The 20,017-nt window shown below is 31.7% G+C and overlaps 1 protein-coding gene across 1 annotated transcript; it reads right to left on the reverse strand.

Annotated features, from left to right (window-relative positions):
• Positions 1-16,648: 16,648 nt before the first annotated feature.
• On the reverse strand, positions 16,649-17,860 carry LOC140448749 (uncharacterized). The gene has a single exon (XM_072541860.1). It carries the CDS (start codon positions 17,858-17,860, stop codon positions 16,649-16,651), a length of 1,212 nt encoding a protein of 403 aa, XP_072397961.1.
• Positions 17,861-20,017: the final 2,157 nt, after the last annotated feature.

The following is a 20,017-nucleotide window of genomic DNA, read 5'->3' on the forward strand; positions in this document are numbered from 1 at the left end:
GTAAAATTGAATGATGTTTAAGTTTACTTGAAATTTTAATTAATAATTGAACTCTTAAAAAAGTTATAAAAAATTATGTAAAATATTATACTCTTAAAAAACAAATTCATGGGATGTATCAGCTTCCAAAACATATTCGTATAAAATTTCATTACAATGTTGCCAGTAGTTTCGGCAAAATCGTAAAAAATGCGTAGATTTTTTTTTTCTTCCACGCCCTGTATCTTGAAAACGGATGGCGTTACAAAAATTTTTTACTAAGCAAACTCCAATTATTTTTCAGTTTTTTACCTACCCTAGACACGGGGTTACCTTTTTTTGAAACACCCTGTATATGATATTTACCTTTTAACAATTTTATTTTGTGTGTATATGTATAATGAAGGAACACATTAAGCCATAACTAATTATATCCAAAATCGTATGAAAAAATTTATATGAAAAAACGTTCTGGGTCGAAAATACCCAAGAAATCCACCCTAGGGTTAAAGACGCGTAAAAGGACAATGTGGAGTATGCTTTTTTTTAACACAAAAAAAGCATACTCTACATGTGCACTTCAGATTTTTAAGATTTTAATATTAACCATATATTACAAAATAACCTTCAATTCAACGACAATGTCGAAAATGCTCTTGTAATTTAAAAATAAATGTTTATAAAGATTTAAAAGTCGTCAAAAATCATTTAATCTTTGTTACTATGAGTTTTCAACAAAAACACAGTAAAATAGATGAGACAGTGGTGTCTACTGCCGATTTTCTTCCTCATAGCCAATTAATTAATTCATGATGTTCTCGGCTTTGTGAGCGCTGGTATTAATCTCAGTCGTGTGGCCTTTGCTCACTTGCCTTTACAACCAAGCGACCTAAAAGACCCCCTGATCACTGACTACTCCAGCACGGTTGCTTCTCCGCAGATCCGGATTGAGTATATATGATACCAGTTGTTACACTTTTATTACGTAATAAATCCAGAATGAAATTAATCAAATATCTACGAAAAATTAGGCATACCCTAAGAAACAATAAGAATAAAGTGATAATAACATTAAAAACATCGTAAAGGGCTTCTTAGGGTCAAAGTAACTTGGTGGTGGGACAATGAAGTGCAAAAGAAGGTTGGGAAGAAGACAGAGGCTAAATAGAGGTCTAAAAGAGAGGAAGATAAGTATATAGTCAAGGTAGCAAAGGTAGCAAAGAGAAAAACATAGCGCGCTGTAGCTACTGCTAAGAAAATATCATTTTCTGCACAGTTGTAGAAATAGTTGGATTATATATTTCAACGTAGAGATGGAAAGATTATACAGCATTGCTGAAGCTATAGACAAGTCATCAAAGGACTTGACTCACGTGCGAAAGATTAAGAGTGTAAATGGAAGAGCCGTTGTTAAAATAGAGTAAAGATGGTATGCGTACTTTGGAAAGGTGCTAAATGACGAACAACGGAGGAGAGACAGAGGATACGGGCAGCCAAATGAGAATGTAATACCGGAATAATGAGATTAGGTTGTCTTTAAATAGGATAAAGGATGGTAAGGCAGTAGGACCCGATGGAATACCTGTGAAGGTTTGGAAAGCTCTAGTAAGAGAGGAAGTGGTTGATGTTTTTGGCAAATGATGAGTAGGTTACATAAGAAAGAAAGGATGCCCAATGATGGAGAGAGAACGTGATGGTATCACTGTGTTAAAATAAATATAACATTCAGGACTATAAGAACTGTAGAGGGATAAGGTTATGGAAAGAGACATCGATAGGAGAAGAACGGTTTGGGTTTATGCCAGGAAGAGGACAACGGATGCCTTGTTTGCTTTGAGATTGGAGAGACTGGAGAGAAATTCTTGAGAAGGATCAGACCCACCCAGGGTTGTAAATCCAAAATGATTATGATGAAAATTGGAATTTAAATTATGACAGAATATTTAGTAAATAAAAAGTTTAGTATTTTAGTATTTAGTAAAAGAGACTTTAGAAAAAGATTTAGTATTTAATAAATTAATAAAATCGTAAGAAATTGAAATAAAATAATTATTTAAAGAAAAATTACAAACATGTGACGTTTTAACGTTACAGAATAAAATATAGGGCAAAACCAAAGACAAAAAAATTGTAGGAAGACGTAAAATCTCCTGTCTGCGTAATCTGCATAAATGGTTTGACTGTAGTTGAATTAAGATATTCATATGCGCAAATAACGAAATTACAATTTTCATAATGATTTCCAATCTCCGAATGGAGCGGAACATGAAGAAGAAAATTCAATGATTCAGGTGATTTCTATTTTCTTTTATCCAAATTGATTAAGAATTTTTTTAAATTTTATAATATAATTTTGTAATCCACTACGGCCCTGGCCATTCACGAACTTCTTAACGATAATGCTTCAGATCGTCATTAATTTTTTCGTAGCAGTTTTTACTGGTTGACTGCTTCCTCTTCGAGCTTGACTTAAGATCAGTTTCTTATGTATTGCTAGATATTAAAGTTTTTGTAGCTTTTAAAATATATACAATTGGAAAAGGTAAACAGTATTTAACAAAAAATTAAAATTTTTGTGTTTATAATTACTTCATAAATTCTATGTATTTGGCGTGAGTTTTTGGAATACAGTCCATGTTGTAAGATCGCTTCTATAAGAAAAATGCTTCTGAATCATTATTTCTTTGATTGCTACATTTTTCACCCTTAGAAACTTCCCCCTATTCTAATAACAGTACAAAGCACTCAGTATTATTTTTATGTTTTTTATTAATTATAAGATATAAAAAATAAGTAAAAATTATGGTAAATTATGTAAAAAAAATACTACAAAAGTCGGGGATCATAACAATCACTTGATATATCTTTATCGACTTCATAGGCGAGCGGTGTACCCCTAAAAGACGCTTAGAAACGAAATATACCGACTTAATTTTTATTCGATTCTATATATTTTTTCAAGATCAATTGTATTTTTTTTTATTTTTCCATGTGGAAAATTGTTATTAACAAATAACTTATAACAAAGAAACAATTTCCCGAATCGCTTTGAGTAAACATTTTTTAGGTGTATGTCATCGCTTTTTCTCTATTGGTAATTGTTGACAAAAAATGCTTCCTTTTCGAGTTACAGACGATTTTTTCTTTAAAAAATACGGTAATTAGTGATTTTTAAAAAAAAATTTCTAAAGAACTACTGAATGAATTATAATTCTACAAAAAGCTTTATAATGTTTTAACCTTTACTTACAAGTAAGAATATTTTGACTACGATAAGTGGTTTCTATTTTGTTAAAAACGCGCCGCGCGCCTGTATCGCCGCAATTCGGCAATTGTACACGCTTATTATCGTATAGAGCGATAGATTGCTCATGCATATTCGAAATATTTGTTTTTCGTTTTTAGCAAGATAAAAACCATTTATCCTTATCAAAATATTCTTACTTATACTTAAAGGTTAAAAAATTATAAAGCTTTTTATAGAATTGCAATTCATTTAGTAGTTTTTTAGAAAAAAGTCCCAAAAATCAGTAATTAAGGCACTTTTTCAATAAAAAATTGCAAATAACTAAAACATTTTATTCGAAGCGATTTCAGAAATTGTTTTGTTGTTATGTTATTTCTTAATAATATTTTCCGGTCCACTTGAAAAAATTTAAAAAAAAATTAAATTTAAATTACGTATATTTTTGACGCTTCAAAATTATCTCCCAAAAATATCAATGATTTCTCTTCAATAAGTCGGTTAATTTTCAAGCTTTGATATATGTATACAGTATGATGTAAATGTATGGAATAAATTCATTATTTTGAAAACGGACGACTTTTAAAAAAATCTTAAAACACGTCAATTTTAATTTTTGAATGGCCATCAACTACTATGTGTTGGACATTACGTCATCAGTGTCGGCGAAATAACGTAAACGACGATTTTTTTAAATACAAACCGAGGTCAGGCGACAGCTCATTTGAAAGGTCTCCTTATCGTCTTTGTAACAATGTAATCACTTGAATATTTATTTCTACAGGGTTCACCAAAATTATGAACTTGAGTACTGAATTTGTTAATTACTATTTAACTGGGAATAAGCCACAATTAAAGGTTAAAATACGTTTATTGACGTTTCAATTTCCACTTCGGAAATCGTTCTCAAAATACAAACACTAATGTTTGTATTTTGAGAACGATTTCCGAAGTGGAAATTGAAACGTCAATAAACGTATTTTAACCTTTAATTGTGGCTTATTCCCAGTTAAATAGTAATTAATTTAAAATGCCACAAGAAAATAGCTTCAGAACAATATTACTGAATTTGTGGTATTTTTTAGTAGAAAAGGTCTTCTTACCTTTTCTACTCTGCTTTTATTATTCTTAAGTGCGTTTGGCATTTTCACTAAAAGAAATAAAATAGCTATATTTATGTGAACATGCTACATTAGTAGAAAAGTAACCTGACCAAAAGTGGATTTCGTTTACCTACTTGTGGCCAGCAGATTGGCCATAAGTAGGTAAATAGTGATTTTCGGTTTCCACTTATGGCCACCTTCATTTTTTTAAATATCATACTATTAATTATAATAAAACATAAGAAATATAAAATAAAAAGTGTCTATTTACCTTATCTCTCACTTCTAGTGAAGAAAAATATCATACAGTATTGGATTTAAAACGATGATATCAGATATGTTTCTTAAGTGCAATACACTACCACTCAACCATCAACAATGAAATGAATGGATCAGTTAGGTAGGTTTCTGTCACTGTTCCCACTTCCTATATAATTATTTGACATTTTAGCAACTTCAAGCTTATTGGTTGATGGACGTCATGCTTATTATCCTACGAATCATAGTGAAATGGCCATAGGTAGGGTAGTGGCCATAAGTGGTGCCTCTACCCTAATTAAATAAGAGTAAATAAAATTAAATAAAGGTAAATAGAAGTGTTAGTTCTACTCTACGCATGTGAAACCTGGAAAGTAACAAAAACCCTTACAGATAAACTGCAGGTCTTTATTAATAAATGTTTATGACAACTTGTTCTTATTTTCTGGCCTAACATCATCGAAAAGGAAGATCTACTAAACGTTACGGCGGCGTACTTTAAATAAGCAAAATGGGGTTCCAATAAAAAAAATATTCTCATGAGATTTGTTTGCATAATCCCTATCATGAGATACCCCAGAATAAGGTTCAATAGGCGAAAAACGGGTGTAGCAGTCCAGTGGGACTGCCGGTAGAAGTTATACTTCTATACACGCCTTCGCCGTTACAAATTTTTATGGGAGTCAATCTGCACAATCATTACATATGTAATGCTATAGGTAAGAGAGAGCAGAAAGAGAAATAAACAACATTTGACTTGTAATAGGATGATTTCATCAAAATATAATAATATTTTGATGAAAATGTATATTTTTATTTTCATATATGTATGAAAGGAGTTGAATGCAAAAAAAATTTTTTACACATACTCTGCAGTAAAATTCGTTGTTTATTTTGTTATTAATATAAAAATACAATACAATACACTGCCACATAATTTAATACTATAATACGATACAAATTAAAATGCAATATTCATAAGTATTTAAAAATGACAATATACATAACTTACTTACGCATATGTTTAATATACGCATATAACTTCAAAAACTGAGCAATGAATCGCTGAATTTTTATTCTAAACTCCATTAAAAATTTGTAAAATCGTTATTTTTATATAGATAAACAAAAGTATCATTTTTAATCCTACCCTATTATCGAATTTTTCGTTTCCAACAAAAATTTTTTCAAAACAAATTTTTTTTGGAGCGGGTTAGAGTATCTTTTATAAACACCTGTTTGTAAAAATTTGTTCAAAATACATTTTATTGTTTTAAACACAGTAATTAATTTTTTAAATATTTTTTAACAAAAAAAAGCAAAAAATTGCCTCACCGTGACATATTAGCACATTGCCGTGACCAGAATTCGAACCTAGCCACAACAACTCGGATTATGTTGTAAATTTTCATTTTATTTTAAAATTTAGCATGTTTGCGTATATTACATATATTTAATAAAATTAACGTGGGGTTTTTAAATATTTCAAAAATAAAAAAAGAAATTCATATTGGGATTTGAACTCACATACACCAGCGTATGAACCAAGCACGTAAAATATTTGCCAATTAGACATGACACAAACGTATTTCAAAATTGACAGTTCTCGGTCATACAGTAATTTATTGAGATTATTATTTTGAAATACAAAAGTCTAAAATAATTATGAACATGTAATAAATAATACAAAACATATCACATAAATAATAATAATAAATATTATATTAGTATGTACATATATATATATATATATATATATATATATATATATATATATATATATATATATATATATATATATATATATATATATATATATATATATATTAAATATAGATACAAAAGGAACATTTTTATTCTCGAGAGAGGAAGAGAGAGAAAATATATCTTCTGTCTCTCTCTTACTCATTATCTTACATATGTAATGATTTCACCGATTCACTTCCGTACAAATTTTCAACGTGGAGCGCGCGTATAGAAGTATAACTTCAAAAATTTGTCATGACTTTTGATATAAAATAATTAAGATAGCAGGAATTCAACAGTACAAAATTTCTAATTAAGTTTCCTAAGATCCGTCGATTGGCGATTTACCACCCTGTACAATAAAAATGGATGAGCAAAAGTTTATTCATCTATGATATCATCGAATTGATGAAATATAATCATAACTACATTGTTATTAGTATTGCAATTTACACGAAGATCCGGCTGATTTGATAGTTTCATTAACGGATGAAGTGACTGCACTAATTTAAGCATTTAAATTAAAACGACTGTAGCTAGTTTTACACATAAAGTATAAGCGATGTTACATATTGCAGATATACATGTTAAATAATTGGATTCAGTTTTTTACTACACGATGTTGTTCAACAATTTCACATCAGGAAATTTAGTAACCAGTCAACCAACTACAACGGAAACATTAACTAATCTGGTTCTAGCAACATGTTATAGACATAAACGTTTATTGCTAGACAATATGCGGATCCTGTCCTGTAAAGAGGACAACGGCATTTTTTTACCTGAAAGAATTTATTAATTTTAAAATTATAATCACATAAGGTGAATGTAGCTGCGTAAGTATAACAACTATAACAGACAGTTTCCTATAGTCATTGCTTCTTAATCATCATTAAGTTTATAATAGTTGCTGATATAAACTTTAATAATTCAGTTTCGCTGTATAATAAGTATTTTTTAAGGAATAAATTAAAAGTAAATTTTGCTAAAACAAAAGCAATAATAATAACTTTAATATATTTAATATATTTTCTATATACATATTCAGGGATTCTACAGTATTTACTGCCTTCCATCTCTCTCTGTTGTCCCATTCTCCATCATTTAGGTCTCTCTTACTCATGGCGTCGTCTACTTCGTTCCTCCAGAATTTTCGGGGTCGTCCTCTTTTCCTCCTTTCTATGGGGCTCCATTCGGTCATTCTCTTTATCCATCTGCTGTCGCTAGTTCTTCTTACATGTCCATACCACTTTAGTCTTTTTTTTCTATATATGTTAGTATGTCTGTTCCTACTGATGTTCTTTGCTTTATTTCGTTATTACTTATCCTATCCTTTCTTGTTACTCTGCAGCATCTTCGCAGGCATTCCATCTCTGTTGCTACTATCTTATCTCTGTTTTTCTTGTTTATGATCGAATTTTCAGCCCCATATGTCATAATACTTCGCACTAATGTTTTATAAATCTGTGTTTTTGTCTTCACATTTAGGTGTCTATCCCACCATACTGAGTTAAGTTGTCGGAGTGCTGTTCTTGTTTGCCATAATCTTTGTATAATTTCTTCCTCTGTTGTTGCCGTTTTCGTGATTATAAACCCCAAGTATTTGAATTTATCCTTTCCTTTGATTGTTACGTTGTCATCAATCTGTAGATCTTCTATGTCTTCTTCACTTGTAGATAGGTACTCTGTTTTCGCGAGGTTAATATCTAGGCCAGCCTTGGTATATTCTTCTTGTAGTTTCTTCAATAACCATTTTCTTGTGCAATAACTATTTAATCGTCTGCAAAGTTTAACGTATATAGGTATTCGTTCCGTACCGGTACTCCCATGCCTTCGAATTTTATTTTCCATGTAGTCAAGGCTTTCTCTAAGTATATTTTGAATAGGGTTGGAGATGTGGAACAACCCTGCAGGAGCCCTTTTGTTGTGGTGAAGTCTCCTATAATTCTTGTTCCCATTTTAATGGACACTTTATTTTCTTTATACAGAGCTTTTGTAGCTTCTATGAGTTCCGTCTGTATTTCTAATTTGTACATTGCCTCCCATAGTTCTGACCTTGGTACAGAGTCATACGCCTTTCTCAGGTCCACAAATGCCAAATGTATATCTCTATTTTTTGCTTTTTTCGTTTCCAACAGTTGTTCCAGTGTGTATATGTGGTCTATGCATGATCTTCCTGCCGTGAAGCCTGCCTGATCCTCCCCGATTTTGCCTTTTATCGCTTGCTCCATCTTGTCTTGCATCATCTTCCCATATAATCTTCCTATTGATGATATTACTCTTATTCCTCTGTAGTTTTCCTTCTTTGTAGTTCGTTGTAGTTTTCTCCGTCCATTCCTTTGGGAGTTGTTCTCCATTTATGGCTTTCTGAAATATCCTTTTTTGATTGCTTTTATGGCCGTTCTCATTTCCCTACCTTGTTATTTCTAGTTCTTGTTGTAGGGATCTGCTTCGTCTTCGCCTGTTTTCTTTTCCAATGAATTGTGGTCTTTGTTATGTTAGCAGTTCCTTGTAATAGTCCTTTCATTCTTTGTCCTGTATATATTTCCCAATTTAATTTTTTCTTTTGAGTTTTGTTTCAATCCTCTCAATACTTTCCATGACTCCGAAGTTCTTGTACCTCCTATGTATGTTTCAATATTTAAGCAGGTTCTTTCCCATTCTTCATTCTTTTGTTGTGTTATTTGTTTTTTCACTTCTCTATCTTTTTCTTTCCCTGATATCAAGGATGAAAAAGTATTCTTGAAATATCCTTATAAGAATTTAACTTTATAAAGAAATGCTTCCAAATATTCCACATCCACCAAAACCCGTTCTAACACGATGGGGAACATGTTTGGAAGCCGCTTTTTTCTTCAGACCATTTCGAAAATTTAAAAATTTTTTGAAAGTTTATATGATGGAGCTGTATAAAAAGGAACTAGAGGTCTTATTGGAACACACTAAATTTTCACCTAAATTTACCATAAAAAAAAACAATAGAAGTAGTTAATAAAATACAACATTTTCAATTACCTAACAACACCTGATTAATTTCATTTGACGTAAAAAATCTTTTTCCTAGTATCCCTCCTACCGAAACTTTTATTCTATAAATATATAGTAAAAAACCTTTTAGACCAAAATAATACAAATCCAATCATTACATCTGAAATTTTACATCTTCTTGAAGTTTGCGTAAATCAGGACGGCTTTGAATTTAATAATAAAATATATACAAATAACAGCCCACTGCTATCAGATATTTTTATGGATCATCTAGAGACAAAGCTTACAAAACATCCCATACTTATTCAAACATATATTTATATTGGTGGAGATACGTAGACGACGTAAACACATAAAAAAGAAAGGAATAACACCAGCTTTCAGAACAAATAACAACCTAGGCAAATATATTAAAAACAACAAGAGCCAAAATAAAAAACCCTTACACAGTGATGTGTACAAACTTAAATGTGGCGACTGTCCAAAAACTTACATCGGTCAAACTGGTAGAAATTTTAATAAACGAATAGCAGAACATAAAAGGGCTTTCAATAATAGAAAAACATATTCTACATACGCACTGCACCTTCTAGATCATAATCATTCTTTTAATGACGAATTCAAAATTCTTCACATTCAAAATAAAGGCCTTAAGCTATCTGTGTTGGAATCTATGGAAATCAACAAATTAAAAAACACAGATATAATTCTGAATGACCAACTTTATACAAACAGTTCCTCAACCTATTTCACTAGAGACTATAAAGTGTAAACGCATGCCAAAAATAGATCACTTGAGAAAGGCAATCAGCCGAAACAGCTGTAGTGATAAGAGTTTAAAATAAAAAAGGTAAAGAAATAATAAGTTAGACTTACTCACAATCAATTTAATTTAACTAATCGGACGACCGGTTTCGCTTTCTATAATATGCAAAGCATCTTCAGGTCACGATACAAAGTTAAAATGCTGAAAATAATAATCCCATATTAGGGTGTTGTCTAATAAAGATAAAAAACATAGGTAGGTGATATAAATTATATAAATTACAGTAATTATGCCAATATTACATGTCTGTGGTTTTATAAATGAATAAAAAATAAAATGTTTAAGCAGACAAGGTAAGACCCACAAATTGGTAACATCGTCTATTAAACTGTAATGAATTAATAAATAAGCCAATAAATAAACATTACTTACATGCCGGTACTCTATTAATTGATGGTTGAAAGAACATGGTTCAAACTATCTTGGATTGTTGATTGGAGAACTCAGGTCAACTATTGTAATTGTTTAACAGTAAACTGGGAAGTTCTTGAGGAGACAGATTTTATCCAAATTGGATATCCAAATTGGATATTTATTAGTTCGTCCGATTAGTTAAATTAAATTGATTGTGAGTAAGTCTAACTTATTATTTCTTTACCTTTTGAAATGGACTCACACAAGCAACACATTCATGATTAGTTTAAAATAAATTTTGGGGGGAGGTTTGGAAACAAAGTTTTCAGTGTTTTATTGTTACATAAAATAAATTTCCATCAAGTAACGGTCGAATCCATCAATTAATTAATTAGTACATTACAATTACATACTTAGTTTTTAGATGTATTTATATTGTTTTCTAATTATTAAAATAAACATTAATTAATATATCAATATTAAATATATGTGTCCATTGGCAGTATGCATATTTTCTAAAAAAAACGCATATTTAACGCATATTTTTGGGTGAGTTAGTGCATATTTTATGTGCATATTTTTCACTTTTTTGTTTGCCAATTTGCCCAAGTATAATCATGATTATTTGAACTCCGTTCACTACTGCTTTAAAAAGCTGGTTGGATCATCTTGCCATGAAGGTATGAAAATAATTTTTCGAAATATACTGCCCTATTAAGAAAGAACCCCACTATCTCCATTCCAGTATCTCCACTATAGCGAGTTTTGAGAAAAACGCGATTAAAGATTGTTGTTTAATCCCTTGTGCTTTTGGTACAATAATAATATAAAATCATTTAGGGTAGAGTGTGTAACATCGTAGTTAACTTTTTTCAAAAAAAAATTGCAAAATTACCATATGGACATTAGTTATGCGACATACGGGCTAACAAAGCAAAGAATTATGTCAAGTTTACTTAGCTAACACCACGTATTATCCAAATTTGTCTTAAGCTTGGTTTTAACTATGTAATTATTATAAAATTTATACAACTGCCTTGAAAGGCAAAACATTTAAATATTTTAATAATATTCTTTATGAACATTTGTTTAATAAAACATAAGTATTTACGAAAAACGTTTATTTAAAAATACAAAATGAAAATTATTATTAATCGGAAGTTGGCAATTCTTCCCAAATTTGATGGCGGTTCGCCAGTATAATTTAAAAGTTTTTTCATATTTGTTCTTTTTTCTTCTTAGCAATCCCAGAAGGTTTCTTCACAGGTGTGGGGTCCTTTATCCCAGATTTTAACACTCTGGCCTGCAAAAAGTCCATCTCCATTAACTCCTTGCTAACGTCAATCTTAACGTGTAAAATCTTGCTCTCTCTTTTCACAATTACTTTAACAATTTGTGATAGGTAAATACGTAACTCTGTTTTCTTTAATTTTGACTATGATGATAAGTCTTTCCAGATAGGAAAATCGGAAACCCCCATTTCTTTCGCCACCACACGATTCAAATTACACGTTTTAACGGCCTCGACGAAATCATGATAATCATAAACTTTTTTCTTTAACGACAGTTCCACTTGGTGGTGGAAACTATTAGCGGTGTTGTTTTATTCCTTTGAAAAAACCTCGCATATCGTTTTATCCTACGTTAAAACCCGTATCTGCTGAGCATATACCAGGTTTTTACTATGAAGCGTTAAATGCCAGGTTTATACTAAGCATAATAGTCATTTTTGGCATTTACGGGGAAACTATTTTCTTTCATAAAATATTGAGAAATGTAAAATACGGGTTTTTCTCTATTTGAAATTGTTATATAAATCATAATTATTCCTATGGTGCAAATATTTCAATTTTTTAAATTTTGGAGATACGGGGTTCTTTCTTAGTAGGGCAGTATAGGAATTTCAATGCAATAAGTAGATTTCTTGATTTGCAATTAACCAGTGTAAATTTCAAGATAACGTCGAGATGTGCCGTATCTAATTCAATTGTTCGAGTAGATATGCTGTATCCACTGAGTTCTCTGATTTGCAATTAACCAGTGTATTCCGAAAAATTATTTCCATGCCTGTATACTAAAATTGCCTAAAAACGCCTGCGTTATATTCAATGCCGGTTTTTCATACACCTCTAATATCGAAACAGACTAATTCGTATATTAGAATATTTAATTTGCAAAATTTGCCAAATATCCCGGAATACATGGTACATTGTAAGCTCATTTATTGCGTTTTTTTTCCTATTTTTACTACGCTGTGAAGTAACAAATTTGGAACGTTCACTTCTTCGTGGATGCATCCATCAAGCTAGACGAGAATTATACTACATTTATACAAAACTAATAACAATTATGAAAATTAATAATAAATCATATTAGACAATATTTATATGGTGCGTCTCTGTATTCCCAAGTTGATTTCGGTATGATACAAGAGATATAAAGTCATATTTGTGGTAAAGCAAAAACAGTAAACCGCTACATTTCGCAAACTCTATTGGGGATTGGTATTTTGTAATAAAACTTTAAGATTAACCACAACGTTAAAGGTTTCAATAACGATTCTTCTGATGACATATGTGGCTTACAAAATAATATATAAATAAAATATATAACTGCTGGTTTCATACTTTTCTTCAAACAATATGTTAATATAATTGAAGACTTATTTACAAAGACAATATATCTGTATTTTTAATGTTTTACATAAAATAGAAAAAACCTAATTTCTTTGAATGAATAAGAAATTTTAATGATATTACTTATAGATATTTTAGAATAATCTGCATTTGTTTAAATGTGTAGGTTAATTTTCAATAAAGGCTGTTTTTTAACAGAAGAAATCAATTCTCTACAGACTAACAAATCTCCGAACTCCAGAAAAAATTATTCTGTATTATATTAGAGAATTAGCATACCTCTTAACTCCAGTCTGTCGTTTACATGTTGACAAAACTTCGAACTCCCAGTTGTCATGTTTTTATTCTATGAGAAGCATCTGGGCTGATCGTTCTTTTATTGCTGTTGTATTTTGATGTTATTTAAGTGCTCTTTTGAACTTTAAATATGGAAAAGTAAGTACAAAACAATTTAATTTGTAAGCCTAACCTGTACCATGCAAAAGTAGTGAGTTTATAATAATGATTTAATAAAAGCATGGAGATACGAGATTTGCTAAAATTTTATAGGTTATGTCAGCTCGTTAAGTAACTGGAGTTAAGAGTTTTGTATTAATTCTAGGTAGGCGTACTGCACAAAATTTTGTAAAATAATTTCAATCAAGTGAAATATTGGGGATAAATAAATTTGTAGATACAAAGGAGCCTACGTAAAGTCATATGTCTACAGTTTATTTCGGAGGTACATTTGAGGTTCCCCAAACTTAATTGTACTAAATTTGGTTTGTATTTTTTTAGAACATCGAGAAGTCAAAGGCTGCTAAATATGGTACTACATCAAAGCAGTCCTAAAACTCAGCTAAACAATAATAGTAAACAGCTTACAGAAAAAATAACAGATCGTTCGGATCATGAAAATGTTGATTCTACTGATGTAGAATGTATTGTCAATATCACAAAGGGCATAAACATTGGCGCAACAGCACCAATAATAATTAATGTACCCCCGGAACAAGAGGAAAGCGAAATGTTTGTTGACCCCAATGATGGTTTTTTATTCACCTTGCCCTCAGACGATATGAGTTTAATGCTAAATCTTGAAAATGTAACAGTTACCAAATCTCTTCAAACAAACAATTTGCCTAATGGGATAAGCAGCTCATATGCAATGGATAAAACCTTACATAATTGGAAGACCCAACTCTAAATATTGGCAACAAAACAGTTGAGCAGTTGGAGAATTACGAATATAATACACCTAATCAAACTGAACCTTGTACTGATATTATTAATAATAATGACATTGTTAATAATATTATTAACAATGAGCAATCAGATAACAATGAAGAGTATAGGCCCAATGAACGTGAACATAAAATTGACAATGACAAAGTTTTATTTCTTTGTTAGTGTGATCCAATGTTACTCTATAGGTTTGAATAATATTTATGGAGTAATGGGTATTTAGTTGTAATTTTGCAAATAGAACTCTTATGAAGACTGATTTTATTGATATGATATTCTCAGCTAATTTTATATTAATTCAGAACCTAATACCCCCATTATCATCGTTTCCTCCAACATGTTACAAAATGTGATCGGATTTTAAAGGAGTTAGGCTTTCACCTTTCCTTCTAATCTTTGCGATTCCAACTGTATCCCAACTGATCTTATTCAGTTCACTTTCATTTCGATAAATATTTCATCTGATAGCAAGGTTTTTGCATTGAAAGTTCCAATTGTCAGATTTTTGTCTCCATTGTTCCCCAGAATTTTTCATTCCACCCACCTGGGGTAACTCGGCTTTGTGTTAAAATCTGACATGATAAAGAGTCTGCTACTTAATTCCTTATTTTCTTTCGTTGTTTAACCAAACAGTAATAATTTTTGTTTGATTTTATTTGCACGTATAATAGTTTCTTTATTTAGCTTTAACAAATCTAGCGAAACAACAATGTAGTGACATCGGAAATGTGTTTACGATAAATAGTTGAAATTTTTATCCAATAAATGGTAATTGCGAACGTTCGACATGTGTTCCTGATGCTCACGAATCTCTGCCATGTCGTAGCACTAATGGCCTTTGTGCCATGGAGAAAAAATTGGTAGCAACACTCAGGATGACAGTGTGCATACCACATTCGTCCTGCGAACACACGCTTAGCCCCATTGTTTTATCCGTTTTAACTTACACAGTGGCTTACTTGGTCTAAGTTTTATTTCATTCATTATTGCTGATTGTTAGATGTAGTATATTAAGGTAAGATGGGGCAAGTGCGAACGAAAAAATTCATAGTTAATATTCATTTAACTACAAAAATTGCCTCTTTCAAATTAAGATTTTTTTAAACTTCTGTCGTATAATTGTGATTATTAACCGACCAATTAAAACTATTTAGATAACAAAAATACATTACCTACCAAATTTGCCTATACATTTTTTTTTTCGCAAGTACATGTTACGCACTTGCCCCACTGATCCGGGGTAAGAGCAGAATGTGCCATTATTTTTGCTAATAATAATAAGTGTTCCATACGTGGCTAGTGCAGAAATCCTACATATATGTAATTTTTATTCTTTATGCTTAACTTTAATAAAATATTAAGAAAAAAATGCTACGAAATATTTTTTAGGAGAGAGTCAAAACAATTTCAGATATGTTGACTGAAAAATATTTATTTAAAATAAAAACATAAACTAAACGTACCAGAATGAATAAATCCTGTTAACAGTAACAAAAAATAATAATAATTGGAAAAAATACTTATGCTATGCTTCAAACACTTCAGGTGCAGTCTCAAAAATATACTTTTCGTAATCAGCAGTTATTGATATTTTTGGAACAGGTAGTTTTGTTTCTATGTCCGACAGTAGAATAGTGCAGACATCGTTGGGTTTTAAAATAAAATGGCACTTATTTGTGAGCCTTTTCAAGCCTGTTACTTCGGCTTCATCACCATTGATCAGTTGTTTCACCAAACAAACATATTTGAACATTTTCTTTTTTCCAGGAAAATTTACTAACACAAAATCCCCAATTTGTATTTTGGTAAATGTAAGTTTGTCAGTAGGGTTTTTTTCATCAAACTCTTCCAAATCAGTTTTGCTTAGCTCGTCAAATTCAACAATTCTGTTTTCGCTTGAATCACTGTACCAAGAACTATTATCATTTTCGGAACTGCTTTCAGCAATTTTTTTTTTGTAAATCTTTTTAATTTTTTTTTCTGGTTTATATTTTTTTGTTGTATTTGAACTTAAAATTTTTTCAACATCGGCTCTTGTTATCACCTCTGCACCCAAGCACACGCGTTTTCTTTTCTTCGAATTAGAATTGTTTTCACGTTTGGTTGACCTCAATAACAACTCTTCGAATGAAACATCCAGAATCTTCTCAGTTTCTTGAAATGTTTGTATATCTGTCGAGCTGGAAGTTGACTGTGCTTCGACTGTGATTGGATTTTCATTATTTTTTGCTGATGTACTAGGCAAAGTTAAGTCAGGACCATCAAACCTAGCCACGTTACGGGTTTTTTGCTAACGTTGGAGAGCCAATGGATCAAATAAATCTTGCTGAATAATACTCCTATTCAGCGGAACTATTCCTGCTTTAATGAAACCACTCACTAATATTTCGGGCCTGGTTTCCTGCCATATTTCTCCTATCATCTTGGAAAACATACTTTTTGTTACAGCGGCCCCCACATTTCTTCTCTGCCATTCAACAAGTTTAGCATCCCAACGGGTCTTCAGTGATTTAAATACACACAAATCTAAGGGCTGGAGTACATGACTGGTGTGAGGAGGGAGCTTAAGTATCGTAATATGGTTTTCAACAGCTATATTTATGACATCTGCTCCAAGATGACTCGCGTGTCCGTCGTAAATTACTAATACCGGTCGTTCTGAACCAATAAACTTTAAAAAACTGTTTTCAAAATAGTTTCTAAATACAGTTGTCTCCATCCACCCTTTAGGAGTGGCAGCGTAGGTAGTATCTAAAAACTCCGTGCCACGCGGAGCAGTCCACTGGTCCCAAACATGTTTATCTTTGAAGACAATAAGCAGAGGTGCTTTTTTGCCACTTGCGCTGCAGCACATAAGAACAGTTGTATTTTGTTTGCCAGGCCCACTAATAGTTCTTGTGGATGGAGCTCCCCTTTGTCCGACAATTTTTGTTTTTGACGGATCTGTGCAAAAACTGCTTTCATCCAAGTTCCAAATTTGCGACGGGCGTTCTTGTAAACCAAGTTCTTCGATAACGTTTTCAAGTAAATCAAAATAGTTGTAGATCAGGAATGGGTTAAGGTTTTTTTTTCTAGCAAATTCAACACTCTGGGGTTTTTTAATAGAGAGGTTATGTCTACGCTTGAAACTAAGAAACCAATCTTCTCCTGGTTTACCATCTTTAAACTGTGTCTTAATGTTATTCTCTTTGACGAAGTCAGCTACAACCTGCAACACATCTTTTCTAGAAAGGCCAAAACCCCATTTTTCCTTAGTACGAAGGCCATTTGCTAGTTTTTCTTCTTCCTGTTGAGGAATGTCCTGAGTTCTTCCATAGCTGGAACTTTTTTGTCCTCTCCTACCTTTAAGGTGATCATGGAGAGTACTTCTTGGAATTGTGTACACTTTAGTAGCTCGGTATAAAGTCATTTGCCCAGATTTAATTGCCGACAGTGCAATTTTTAAACTCTCTTTCGTATATCCTTTGCCCCTGCTACTTCTGCGAATGTAATTTCTCACCATGGTGGAACTAAAAGCATAAAGAAAACTGTGTGAGATTTGGGGCAAGTGCGTAATATGTGCCGCTCTTACCCCACAATTTTATCCGCACTAGCCCCGACTTTAAAAATACGTGGGGCAAGAGCGGTACAACAATAAAAACTGTCAAAAAGTAAATATTTAAAAAATATATTATGTTTATCATAAACTATTGTGCCTAAGATACTTACCTACAGAAAATAATATAAAGATGTCCACAGATTCGGTAGATATAAATGGATTAATTTTTATCAGTGACCTTGCTCGAGAAGTTGCAAAACACAAGTGACACTACCGTATCGTACCTATAACATCAGTGAAACGTAATAAAGCAGCTCGCTGTTGTTAAAGACTGTTGTCACGGGTATTAAAGATACCAAATAATAGATGGCAGCCCATATTTCAAAAGTGATAGGTTTTTACGATAATGTTCTGCACTTGCCCCGATAATGCACTTGCCCCATCTTACCTTAATCAAAGTTTCGATTTAAAGAAAAGGTAATATTAAACTTTATTTACTAATAAAAATACACACCAAGAGTAAATTCAATGAGGAAAGAAAATCACTAAAACTAATAAAACTTATACTTTTAAGTCACTAAAGTCAATTTTACATTATGCAATTTTCATGCTATGTAAGAGCTATGCAAGACAGATTTTGAAACTGCGCATGCTCATGCGATATTTCCATGCAATACCTGTGCTAGACGAAAAATTAGAACGTGTTCCATTTTTCATGCTATTTTGATGCAATTTATATTCAAAATCCATTTTGCCATTACAACAAAATTTATAGATTAGAATAAAACTCAACCTTATTGTACAAGTGTAAATAATATGGTAAATGTTCATTAGGTATTGGATGTAATAATTTGTGATTTATATTTTAATATATTGTTACGAACATGCATTCGACGTAGCTCATATAACGGTTGCATCGCGAGACGACGAGAAGCTTCCAGATGAATCGAGCGCGAGAGAGATCGACCCGTCAAACTAACGAATTAGAGGTGGACTACTCCAGAATATTCTAATACATAATAACTTTTATATATAAGCAGACCTTCTATGAGTTAGGGGGAGTTGATAAGATATTTTCGTGCTGTAAACTTATAAATAAATATATCTATAAAAATTAAGAATGGCTCGTTTTATTTAATCTCGCTATAATATTTAATGCTGGACTGAAATTTCTAAGTGAAATATCTAAAGTTATTGTTTTGATTAAAGCTAGTGGTTTATTATATTCAGTGCATTTTTCTATAAGATTTTTTATTACCAGTAGGTGATCGTTTGTTCCATAGCCTTTTCTAAAACCCGCCTGTTCTATGGGCTGATAAAATTCCAATTTATTTTCTAGTCGTTTCGTAATTATTTTTGTAAATAGTTTATAAAGATGTGAAAGTAGACTTATGGGCCTGTAATTTCTGAGGTCGGTAGCATCCCCTTTTTTATGAAGTATGATAATGTCTGCGTTATACCACTGGGTTGGTGTTATAGCTTCCTGCAAACATCTAGTGAATAGTTTGGCAAGGACCTGCCATAATCTTTTTCCAGCCACTTTCAAGGCATCTGGCACTATTTTATCGCCTCCGGGGGACTTATTGTTTTTCATTTCTTGCACTGACCTTCGAACTTCATTGGGTGTTACGTCCGGTAAAATTTCAGATCCCTGATTGATTATTTTTGGTAATGATCCACTCCGGTTACATTGTTCTTCTTTGTATAGTTGTCTATGAAAACTCTCTATCGTGTTCATAATTTGAACTCTATCCTCAATGATTTGCCCCTGTTCATTTCTTAATTTGTGGACGTTTTTTCTTCCAATGGACATGCTCTGTCTGAGTACTTTCAAGCTTTTGTTTTCTTCTATTACTCTAGTTATTTCCATCGTATTGTATCGTCTCAGATCTTTTCTAACTTCCTTTTTAATTTTATTATTCAAAATTCTTAGTTCATTTTGGTTATGATCCTGATTTTCCCTAAGTTTTCTTTCTAATTCTAAGTTTTCTTTCTAATGAAAAGGCATTCGACACCGTAAATCAACAAAAATGTTGGAAGTCTTGACAGAATGCCGAATTGACTATCGGTATATAAATATAATTAAACACATATACCAAAACGCAACATTCAGTGTTAGAG

This window comes from Diabrotica undecimpunctata, chromosome 8 (genome assembly GCF_040954645.1).
Source record: "Diabrotica undecimpunctata isolate CICGRU chromosome 8, icDiaUnde3, whole genome shotgun sequence".
Lineage (NCBI taxonomy): Eukaryota > Metazoa > Arthropoda > Insecta > Coleoptera > Chrysomelidae > Diabrotica > Diabrotica undecimpunctata.